This window comes from Mirounga leonina, unplaced genomic scaffold (genome assembly GCF_011800145.1).
Source record: "Mirounga leonina isolate KUSES-001 unplaced genomic scaffold, KU_Mleo_1.0 Mir_174, whole genome shotgun sequence".
NCBI lineage: Eukaryota > Metazoa > Chordata > Mammalia > Carnivora > Phocidae > Mirounga > Mirounga leonina.
In genome coordinates this window covers 35,952,248-35,964,973 of record NW_023270451.1, presented here as the reverse complement: position 1 = coordinate 35,964,973, position 12,726 = coordinate 35,952,248, and the positions used below count along the sequence as shown (strand labels likewise).

At 38.4% G+C, this 12,726-nt stretch overlaps 1 protein-coding gene across 1 annotated transcript; it reads left to right on the top strand.

The window, feature by feature from the left end:
* The first annotated feature begins 2,792 nt into the window (after window positions 1-2,792).
* LOC118021288 (nucleoside diphosphate kinase, mitochondrial-like) lies at window positions 2,793-8,395 on the top strand. The gene is made up of 3 exons (XM_035021396.1): window positions 2,793-2,816; window positions 2,970-3,084; window positions 7,780-8,395. Exons 1-3 carry the CDS (start codon window positions 2,793-2,795, stop codon window positions 8,298-8,300), a joined length of 660 nt encoding a protein of 219 aa, XP_034877287.1. The 3' UTR covers window positions 8,301-8,395.
* Window positions 8,396-12,726: the final 4,331 nt, after the last annotated feature.

Genomic DNA, 12,726 nt, shown 5'->3' with positions numbered 1-12,726 from the left:
AATGTGGAAATGTTTTGGGACTTTCTACCTATTTTTCTGTTATTAATTTCTAGTTTAATTCTATTGTGGGGTGAGAGCATACATTGTATAATTTCTTTATTTTAAATTTGTTAAGATGTGTTTTATGGCCCTGACCATGATCAATCTTGGTGACTGTTCCATGTGAGCTTGTGAAGAATGTGTATTCTGTTGTTGAGTGAAGTGTTCCATAAATGTCAATTAGATATCGTTGAGTGATGGTGCTTTTCAGTTTAACTTTACTCTTACTGATTTTCTGTCAAGATTTAACAATTTTTGCCTTATGTATTTTGATACTCTCTTGCTGGAATACATACATTCAGCATTGTTTGACTTTTTGGAAAATCTACCCCTTTATCATTAGGTAATTCCCTCTTTATTCCTAATAATTTGCCTTGTTCTGAAGTCTGCTCTGTGTGAAATGAATACAGCTATACCAGCTTTTGTTTGGTATTAGGATGATATCTCTTTTCCATCCCTTCACTTTTAATATATTTTTGTCTATACCTTACATAGGCAAGATGGTATGTAATAAGAAAGATATAGAATAAGCTTCTTGGTCTTTCAGATGGTTAATTTTATGTGTCAATTTGACTGGACTAAGGGATGCCCAGATGGCTGGTAAAATATTATTTGGGGGTGTTTTCAGAAGAGATTATCTATTAAATTAGTGAACTGAATAAAGCAGACGGCACTCCTCCATGTGGCTCAATATTGTCCAAGTCCAATCCTTTGAGGGCCCAAACAGAACAAGGGCGAATTTGCTCTCTCTCTGTTTGAGCCTAGACATCCATCTTCTCCTGAACTTGGACTGAATTACTCCACCAGTTCATAGGTCTCCAGCTTGCAGCACCAGATCATGGGACTACTTGCCCTCTGTAATTGTGTAAGCCAATTTCTATTATAAATCTCCTCTTCTATATATCCTAGTGGTTCTGTTTCTCTGGAGACCCCTGACTAACACAGTCTTAATCATATTGTAAATAATATTAACCATGTAAAAAAAAGCCTAGAAATTACAAAAGATATTATCTCAAGAAAAAAAATCAGCTAAATAGAACATTTTTATTTTGCCCCTGGATGAAAAGCAGCGTTTGTCTTCATAAAGTTCTTGAAAAGAATTCATCTGAATACACTCTGCAAATACTTTTATTTATTATGCTTCTTAAATTGCAACTACAGCAAGAAGAAGGAAATTATCCACATTATTCTTGATGTCAAAAAAGATACTTTAAAACATAAAGTATTTTTTTCATTCATGTGTTAACATTATTGTCTGGAATTTCAGCACTCATATTCCAGAAGACTATTGCTTCATAAAAGGCTAATTTTTAAGTACATTTTAAAAGGTAGGGAGCAAATTTGGCCTTTTAGGTCTAGAAACTATTTCTTAGCTAGACCTTATCAAAATGGGTCCAACCAGCAAGTATATTTATAGTAGCTTTACCTTGAACAAATATAATTATCTAATGAATATTTCTGAAAATACAAAGTGTATATTTTTAAATTTATCAAATTCATTACCACTTCTCCTTACTTAAGAAGGAAACTGAAACCCATTTTAAAGGTGTGAAAACAGGTCCAGAGTCACTTAGTGACTGGAAGATGACACTGGGCCCTTGTAAGTCCATTCTAAATAACTAGACATTTGAGAAAAGCATAATAATTATTATAGGGTCAAATGGTAGCATACACTCATGCATATGTATATCCATTTTTTTTTTACTCGTGGTGTCAATTAAATATTTATTTTAAACACCTAATTTAAGTACTAAACTATAGCATGATATATTTTGTTGGTTTGTCACTCATTCATTCATGAATGCATTTGTTTGAAATGTTGTGCTTGTGCAGTTTTGATACTGGCTAGACACCAGTCAGACTCCCTTCTAGGGCAGGTAATTTATGTCCACACCCTGACCACTTTCCTCACTGGGTTACACTCAGGGATCACTATGCACTTTCCTAATCACTCAGGGGCTGGATACCAGACACCTTGGGGCAAATTAGCCAATCTACAGGAGACTGGGAAATCCAGCTAATTTCATCCTACTTGCCATACATAAGCTGCTCCCAACAGCTCTAGCTTGCTGCTCACCTGTCCCAGGGTGACGCTGTGTGACGCTGCCTGTCAGCTTAATCTCTTTTGGAGCTATAAATAACAAAGATCTACCTTTCATTCATTTGAGTGTCACTCTGCTGTGTCTTGCCATCAAAAGAATCTTTAAATCTCATAAGTTAGGGAGATATAATGGTGAGCAAGGACCCACTCCTGGATCTAAGTGACTTTCATACTTAGTGGGAGGACAGACAAATAAGCTATCATCTGTAACCCGGGAGATTCTTCATTTCCAAGACATAACTGGAGCCATTTTTGGAACTTAGTCAGATAACAGGTATGCAAGTCGGGGGGGAAGATAATTCAGGAAGAGTTTAAAAATACTGCAAAGACCAAGAGATAAGAGAAAGCTCCACACATTCATAGAGCATAAAGTGAGTGGAAGAGGTACCTAGAAAAGGGTAGTGAGGGATCACATTAGTTGAGCTGGGACAGACACTATCTGCTATACCAAGGCAAAGAACTTGGACTCCATCTTAAGGCCAATGGAAAAGTACAAGAGGGTGTTAGAGAACTGGCCATGATCAGAATGCTATTTTAGATCATTTTGATTTTAGTGTGAAAAAATGAATCAGGAATTTTAAGGCAGAATGCAAACTGTACATAGGGGAGGCTGGTCAGTAAACCAGAAGTGTTGGCCATAGTGGATGGTGGCATGAGTCCAAGTAATGGGAGTAAGGTAAGAGAAGGGTACAAGCACATTGAACTGTGGAAGATGGGGGTAGGTTTTACAACACACACAAACACAGTTTGTTTCCTGATTAAAGGTTTTCAGAAACTTTATTTTCAAACATCTAATATGGCTTTAATATATCCTGTTATCTTTTAGCAGGTATTGGCTCCAATTCAGAGTTTTATGAAAATTATCTTATTGAAACTCTTCAGCCTAAACCAAACCTTAATCAAAAACATAGTTCCTTCTGATTCTTCCAATGCTAATTTAAACAGTAGTAAAAAAATGCTGCCTTAAATTAGCTTTAATCTTCATTTATATCATATCATTTAAAATTGAGTTAAGTTGTTAAATATAATTGATTACAGATTAAGCTTTCCAGGGAATAAATATATCCTCTCATGTAAAATGAAGAGAGGGGAAAATCAAAGCACTTGATGCAAGCAAATCCTAAACAGTCTACTAGAACAGAAGGAAGAAAAGTTTTTCTTGTCTTATATATTTCATCTATTATTGGGTCCCATCTTTATTTGTGTTTAAATCACCAAAAAGGACCATGCTTCCCCTCAAACAAGTGGTAGATGGACATTCCACTCACAAACCAAGAGCTCACCCAAATACTGTTTGTTTGGTTTTTTTAATTCTAAGTAGTTGTAAATTTATCAGTTGCAAAAAAAAAAATTAGCAGCATGTTTTGCTTATTTTCTTTAAGTAAGCATTAGATTGAGGAATTACGGATATACTTCTTGGAGTATGGTACAACTTTAATAGGCTGAGAGTTTATTTTGTAAAGTTGACCTTCATTTTGATTTCTTCATCTATTTCTAACAAACCACATCCCCAAACATTACATAGAAAGAAGCAGGCATACTATTCCTCACTATATCTTGCCATTCTGAGGTCTTCAGATGGTCTTAGAGATAATACTATAATCCAGCATACAGAAACTATTCAAGCAATTGAAGGCTTGGTCATCAAGCAGAAAACAGAATCCATAAATAGAATCATCTTAATCTTCTACAGTACTCCTTGAGAAATCTGAGATACAAAGTGACTCACACATAATTAGAAAAATCACATTGCATTTCAGGAGGGGAAGGTAAAGGCCTCTCAATGCTAGAATTACATGCTAAAAGAAGAAACCTACTAAGTGCAAGCTTAGCACTGAAAGCATGCTTGGTCAACTAAGAGCCAGCCATGTGCCTATTTTTTTGTATAGGATATCAAACAGTAGCCTAGGACTATGGTTTATCTGATTTACTCCTCAATACTCTGAAAAACCAAAGGACTAGAGCAACAGAAGAAAAATATTTTTAAAGAGCACTGGGTGTTATAGGCAACTAATGGATCGTTGAGCACTACATCAAAAACTAATGATGTACTGTATGTTGGCTAACAGAACATAATAAAAAAATAAAGTTAGCTGTCATATTTTATACATTCATCTATCATATGGTGAAAATAGAATTTATGCTTAAAAGAGCACTGTTGATGTGCATTTCTATACCTGAATCAAGAGACTAATTTTTTACTTTTTATTATTATGAGATAATTATAGATTCACATGAAGTTGTAAGAAATAAAAGAGAGAGATCCTGTATACCTATTACCCAGTTTCACTCCATAATAATGCCTTATAAAACTACAGTATAAAAATCACAACCAGGATATTGACATTGATACAATCCACTGGTCTTGTTAAAGCCATATTTTTAACTATCTGGTGAGCATGACCCAGACTTCACCAAGTGTCTCCCACTCTCCTCATATTGTTCCTCACACTATATTCCCATGTTTATGTTTTGGATGCCTGGGTAAATCATTTGCCACTTGCTGAATGAGGAATGAAGGAGAAATATCAAGTACTTGCAGGGAGTGGGGCGTTGGAGGCAAGAGTTTGGGCTCGTTAAGCTGGGGCTCCCGCAGGACATCCAGTTTGAGATGTCTAGCAGGTATTTGGCTTGACAACTCTGCAACGCAAATCTCAACACTGCCATGCCTAGCTGAAAGCAAGCATTATAATTAGGTCAAAGAAGCCAAGGAAAACTTGGCCACCTTTAGAAAAAAACACCATCAACAATAGCCAGCATATCTCCTCCAGAATGCCCCTCCAGGAAAAATACTTCCTCTATCCCTTGGGACTTCTATTTACACCTCTCATTGGCCTCTGTAGTGAAATGTCAAGAATACAAAGATTTATTTGGTTTTGTCTGGGGATAGAGTTTATTTTAAAGATGCTAACAAATTCAAGTGGTGGCAGAGTATAGTTTCTATAATATAAAATTTCAAACAACCAGTTACTGTTCCTCCATCCCTTTGATGGGGCCCAAACTAAACAGTTCCACATTCATTACAAAAGACCTCTGTAGAGTACCTTATTATGCATCATTTAAAGAGAGGAGAAGAACACAAATCCAGGAATCCTTTGGAATTTCAGACTGTATAAATAGCCCTTCGGTGAATGACAGCTTAAGCTGTGCTATGCAAAAAGCATGGCAGAGACAATAAATTATTTGAACTGAGTTGGTTTTTCCATATTATTCTAACCCTTGAGCATCATAGGGACAATTTCCCTTTGCTATATTTCTATACTAAAGTCCAAGGGTAATATTTAGAGTGATTTCCCACGAGCTCTTGTGATGATCTGCATTATTAAAAATGATTATTTCCAACCAACGGCCATTTCTGCTAGTAGCAAGGCAGGCAGGAAGCATTGTGTGAGCTTCTGGCTCCGGGAACACTGCTGTAGATCCCTGAACAAAGTGCCAGCAACTTTTTTCACCTGACTGGAGGGTTTGGAAATAGTTTTTCTTTGTGTCTGCAATCCATTTTAACAAAATAGTTTCTGTGTTTAGTTAAAACTGGGATAATGGAGAAGAGAGGCCTTTGCGAATGGTTGTTTCATCGACTAAGGATTCCTGGCAAATTTTAAACAATGCAGAATTTCATTCCTTCTTGATTTTCCTGACAAAAATAATATAATTGAATAATCTATAATTGGTGATACAACTGCAGCTAGACCCAAGGCTTGGCTATGGCATAATACCATGCAATGGAGATTTATACAGACATTGATGAAATTAATGTACTTGACGAAACACTTGTTAATACCCATTGGTGTTTGCACCTTTGCTGTGCCTCTGACCTTCTCATACTTGTCTGAGGCTCTTTCTAAGAACATTTCTTACCTGAATCTGGTGCCTATGCTGTGGGTGTACATGGTAGGAAACTTCTAAAGCTGAGAGAAATTTCCTCCAGAAATCCATTAAAAACCTTGGCCTCAGAATAATAACACCATGACATCAACTGTTCCTTTCCATTTTTTTGGATATGTTCCAGTCAATGCCAATCTTATCCTGAAACACAACTCCTTCCACTGTCTTGCATAAGAAATGCAAGCATATTTAGTATATGATTTTTGAATTTTTATGGAACTGTGGCTTGGGGTGGGTAGGTAACATCTCACAGCCCACTGGCATTTCATTTAAAAAAATAGACATTTCTCTTTGCCAAGACTTTCCTTCCTGCTGCCAACCACAAGGTCACACAGCTCTAACCATTCTTCCCACATGGTGTTCAGCACCAATTCTTTTCCTTTCCCTCTTTGAAGTGTTCCTTCACCAACCTAAATGCCAGTCCCAGTCTAGCTTCTTCCCCACCATAGCCTTTTCAAAATATCTTCTCAGCAGAGCTCAGCTTGCCCTACAAAGAAATTCTCACATTAGCTGTTCAGAAAACTCCATTTTCTCCATATCATTAGATTCAGAATAATGACAATAATATCAGAAGAAAAGGAAGGAGAGGAGAGCTTACATCCCATTTCATCTCAGAATTCTTCAAAGCAGAAAGTAATACCACTCACACATACACAGAGGGTACTACGAACGGGGAAGGAGGCAGGGGTCAGAGCCCTGCGGTTGAAATAGTTACTGACTCCACAAAAGAGGGCACAGGTCTGGCCCTCTGATTTGTTACTTTCTGCTGCATATTATTATGGTGTATTTAAGAAAGCCAGGGAGAGTGGCTATTTAGAAAAATTATGCAGGAGATGTCTTTTACCTTCCCTAATTACCAACATTTCAGAATATACATTTAACCTCTCTAAATTAGCACCTCTTTACCCCAATTGATATACCCATTACTGTAAGGATTTATCCAGTTTTAGGACTTATAGGCAAACCTCTTTATATATAGAAAGGAAGCATAGGGTACCTTTAGAAAAAGCAAAATTCATGAATACTGAATGCTGCCTATGCTAAGAGAAAAAAGAGAAACCCTCAATTAGAGCCCAAACTTCAATAGGTTAGAGTAGAAAAATAACTCTATCTGCAAACTATTACTTGATAGATTATTTCAACATGCAGTGCACTCACAAAATTTTTCTCCTGCTTTTTCTCTTTTTTCACTATCTCCCTCCTTCTGAATCTCTTCCACCCTTTCCATCTACATCTTGAGTAACATTAACTTCTATCATCCATGGTGAAGAGATTTTCATTTCCAATTTCTATCTATTTGTGGCATGCCCAGAAACTACTGATAAAATTCAGAGCTGATTCCTCTTTCACATCTCTTTCCCTATACTGGGGCTGAAAAGTGCCCTTGACAGTGAATGGTGACTACTCAAAGTGAGGCCGGGCTTGAGGCTGCGATGCAAGCTTTCAGGTGCCTTTAGCAGTTCCTTTTCTTTTAAGAGATACACTGAGAATCAGATGGGAGTGAAGAGGTATTGATATTAAACCTTTTGCATCTGGGCGAGGAAGGAACAGGAAGTGCATTAGGCCTGGTTTGCTTAAGGACAGCAGGAAGCAAGTGAGGAAAGGACAGAGTGTGAAAAAGTTGAGTAGTTATCAAAGGATGATGGCTTAGAAGTTCCTCCCTCCTCTGCCTTTCTGTTTCTACCAACGGGCAGCTTCTCCTTGGAATTAACTCTCTTCTACACTGCCATCAATACAGAAGTTCAGTTAAGAAGTCTCTCTGTGCACCCTGGGCCCGAGCCTGCTCGCACGCCCCAGCTCGGGAGGGTCCTCCTGGACCCAGGAGCAGACCCTGGTTGTAGTGAAGCCAGATGGGGTGCAGTGGCGGCTTGTTGGGGATGTGATCCAGCGTTTTGAGAGGAGGGGCTTCAAGCTGGTGGGGATGAAGATGCTGCAGGCACCAGAGAGAGTCCTTGCTGAGCACTACCATGATCTGCAGAGGAAGCCCTTCTACCCAGCCCTCATCAGCTACATGACCTCTGGCCCCATGGTGGCCATGGTCTGGGAAGGCCCCAATGTGGTCTGCTCCTCAAGGGCCATGGTAGGACACACCAACTCAGCTGAGGCTGCCCCTGGCACCATCAGGGGGGACTTCAGCATCCACATCAGCAGGAACATCATCCATGCCAGCGACTCCGTGGAGGGGGCCCAGAAGGAGATCCAGCGATGGTTTCAGAGCAGTGAGCTGGTAGACTGGGCAGACAAAGGCCACCAGAGAAGCATCTACCCACCCTGAGCACTCAGGCGGCCCTCAGCCACCCCAGCAGCCACTCAAGATTAACTACCTCTGTCGTCCAGAACTTGAGCCCACACCCATGGTCTGCCCTTCTGTCCCAGACCACCTCCCTGTCTACCTTCTGCCCCACCCTAGCCCAGAGGGGTTGAGCAACCAACTTTCTGTGCCTTTTAGTATCCTAAGCCAGTAAGAAATCGGACCAAATCCTTTCTGTACCAAAGTGCCAGACAACCTTTGGGGCGTCTCCAAAAGTGTGTAGTGTAACCTCCCTTCCCCCAAAGGGGGGTGGGACATTAAAATTCGCTGTGTTGTGTAGGGGGGGTGGATCATTTATTACAGTTTCTGCCATCTCTGAGGTAGGGCTTTATGCAAAGTTGTAAGCGTTTGAGAGTAGAAATAAAGCTTACTCTCACACACCAAAAAAAAAAAAAAAGAAGAAGTCTCTCTGTGCAAAGCCACTGTTATCTCAGAAAAGCTAAATGAGGAAGAATAGAGTAGCCGAATGGAATCAAATGGGAAGAAATGGATGGCAAGAAACAGATAAGCAGGGAGCTATACACAAGACTTCTAAAGCTACAGTTTTATTTGGGCACACAACCAAGATTTTTTAAAACTTAAAAACTTCATAGAATTTTGAAATTATAAGTTATCTTAGAGACAGTAAAACTCAACTATTCTCTTTTACTCTTATATAAAGAAATTGGAGTCCACAGACATGAAGAGATTTGTCCAGGGTCATACATGTAATAATAGCGATTAATTTGGACCTTGAACCCAAATCACATGAAATACAGACCACTGGTCTTTTGCAAAAACCTTAGTGCCAGATACCAATATGAATATTTTCATATTCTACAGCCATACACATAAGGAATTGTGTACAAGGCATTTGTCAGTCAAGCGACAGTATTTATTAGGATAAGTAATCACTCAAAAATTATCCTGAGACTAAAGAAGACATACAAATGTCTAACAGACACATGAAAAAATGTTCATCATCATTAGCCATCAGGGAAATCCAAATCAAAACCACATTGAGATACCACTTTACACCAGTTAGAATGGCAAAAATTGACAAGGCAAGAAACAACAAATGTTGGAGAGGTTGTAGAGAAAGGGGAACCCCCTTACACTGTTTTGGGAATGTGAGTTGGTACAGCCACTTTGGAAAACAGTGTGGAGGTTCCTCAAAAAATTAAAGATAGAGCTACCCTATGACCCAGCAATTGCACTCCTGGGTATTTACCCCAAAGACACAGATGTAGTGAAAAGAAGGGCCATATGCAACCCAATGTTCATAGCAGCAATGTCCACAATAGTCAAACTGTGGAAAGAGCCGAGATGCCCTTCAACAGATGAATGGATAAAGAAGATGTGGTCCATATATACAATGGAATATTACTCAGCCATCAGAAAGGATGAAATACCCAACTTTTACATCAACATGGATGGGACTGGAGGAGATTATGCTAAGTGAAATAAGTCAAGCAGAGAAAGTCAATTATATGGTTTCACTTATTTGTGGAACATAAGGAATAGCATGGAGGACATTAGGAGAAGGAAGGGAAAATGAAGGGGGGGAAATCAGAGGGGGAGATGAACCATGAGAGACTATGGACTCTGAGAAACAAACTGAGGGTTTTAGAGGGGAGGGGGGTGGGGAGAGGGGTTAGCCTGGTGATGGGTATTAAAGAGGGCATGTATTGCATGGAGCAAAGGGTGTTATACGAAAACAATGAATCATGGATCTCTACATCAAAAATGAATGCTGTATTGTATGGTAACTAATATAATAAAATTAAATTCAAAAAAATTATCCTGAGACTTGCACTGAAATAATAAGAATAATCTATAAATCATGTTACTTTGACATATTTTCAATTTGATCTGTTTCATATATGCAAAGAGAAGAAAAGAAAGAACACCAAAATGACACAAGTCAGTATCCTGACATTTAAATGATGGAAATATTTGTCATTTTTTAAAAAAGAAAATAATTGCTATATCTGATTTCCTCATGCTTTTAATATGTTCTTTACTATCTCAATCTCTAGCAAGCTCAAGCACCACATTTTTTTAATCTTTAATTAAGAGTTAAGAGACCTTGGGTAAGTTACTTAACTTATGAATACCAGATGAGGTAGTTTATGCAAAAGTGCTTACTGAGCCTGGCATCTGGTGTATAATCAGCACAGTATTAGCTGTTTTTATTAGTAGTAAACATTGTTTTAAGGAAAAGAATAAAAAGGGAAGGATCATCTATATCAGGGAAAATGCAGGATTTGGCTACAAGCATCAGTTCACTGGGAGTAACAGCTGGTCTCTTTATAGGACTTAGGATACAGATTACATAAAATATATATATAGGAAAAGGAAAAGGGTAAAAACTTTCAAAGTTCACCAGTTGTAGCCCACAGCGTTTCACTCAAGCTCATTAGGAAGTTTACATTTATAATGTAATCTCTTTGAAACAGATTTGATTTTTTTAGTAAGGATCTTGTAAATTAGAACTTTCCCAGAGGGCTAACCTAATACAAGTTGTTCCAGAGGTGGAATTCCTTCTGATCAAATATCTCAGAGCAGAAGAAAAATGGTTCACTAAGACTGAAGTATGCTGGTTTATATAATTAGCAGTGAATATCGGAATACCAGGGGCAGCATTAGCAATTAATAATACCCTTGCCTTCAGAACTGCATTAAGCAAAAGAAATACATTTAACTTACATAAAAGAACTGTGCAAATTAGCAGTACACTATCTCAGCCCAGCTGTTGTAAAGTATTACCATATGGCTTTATAGTACACCTTTATTTTACCTTGGAGATTAAAAGCCCTTTTTAAAAAATACTATTTCCTAAGGTTGTTCTGTGCTACACAAAAAAATACCAGTACCTTTATACATTTTGGGGAAACTGGCTAATGTATGAAGGTTATGGTTTTATACGCTTACCTTTTCCTACTACCTCACCTAGCCAAGATTCTAATGAATGAAGTCATACTTACATCAAGCAAAGTAATTGAGAAGTGAATTAAATTCTCCTTCCAAACAACGCATGCAGGGTCACTTGCTGTGGAAAGGACCAATGCAGGAAGGAGAGAAAGCAGATGCAGGGGTTTTTCCTTAGTTCAGCATGATATGAAAATGAGGCTCTGAGGTAAGAGAGATGGAGGGTCATAGGAAACAATGACCAGCACATTGCCTGGCACCAAGCTGATACCTGATTAATAATGGATAAGTCAATGAATATACTCAAAAACGTGGTTAGGGTAAAACTGTATGAATTTGTGATTATTTGTAAGGAACATCCAAACCCACAGGAGCAGATTTGATTCAGACAGACCGATGATGAAGATTGCTCTTTCGGGAATAAAGCCTTGGAAGAATCCTGCCACTAAAGGGAGGTAAACAGATCTGAGTTCAATCAGGCAAATGAACAGAGATCAGTCTTTTTTTGAGCACCCTCTATACGTGGAAAACTTTTTTTCCAACGTATCAAGACAGTTTAAGTAAGAGAAAAATAAATAAATTAAAGCTGTCTTTCAGTTTTTTTAAGAAAGACTTATGCAAGTCTAGAATATTTTAATTTACAGCATAAATAAATGTGCATTCTGGAGACAAACCGTGCAAGTGGGACAACATCCTTTTTTATTGCATAATGTGGGTCTTCACACTTGTTCTGTAAAAGGATAGTAAATACTTTTGGTTCTGAGGGCCCCATTTGTCCTCTGTCACTGCTGCTTCTGGGGTTCCTGCTCCCCCTCCTCCACTACCCTCACCCCCTCCTCTTCCTCCTCCTCCTTCTTCTTTTCCTTCTTCTCCTTTTTTCTCCTTCTTTTCCTCCTCCTCTTCCTTTTCCTTCTTGTGCTTTTTCTCCTCGTCATCCTCGTCCTCCTCCCCCCTCTTCTGCTGCTTCTTTTTCTCCTTCTTTTTATAGCCCTTTAAAATGTAAAAATCATTCTTAGTTCATGGTCTTTGCAAATACAGGCCATGGCCATTTCCGACCTCAGCAATAGTTTGCCAGCCTCTAGTGTATGGGTTCAGTGTTGGTGCTCTGTTTTCTTCTTTGCACAAATCACATCCGTGATGGATCAAGTATGACTTTCAAGCTCTGTTTCTTTTAACTTTAAGCTTAAATGTTAAATACATCATCTAAAAAATGCAAAGCAATGTAAATGAAGAGTTTTAATATATTTTTGTGATTGTTTTTCTGATTCTATCATAGTTTCCTCTCTCGAACCTTATATTGGCACCTGGAAACCTATGTTTTAACAAGCCCTCAGATGGCTCTGATGCATGCTCAGGTTTGAGAACCACTGGTTTAGAATGTAACGTCCTGTCCTAAGATTACATTATAACAGGTTATTGTAAGCATTTTTTCAGTTAATCCCTGTGGAAGCACTCAGGGTTTTGCCAGACACAAACTTCG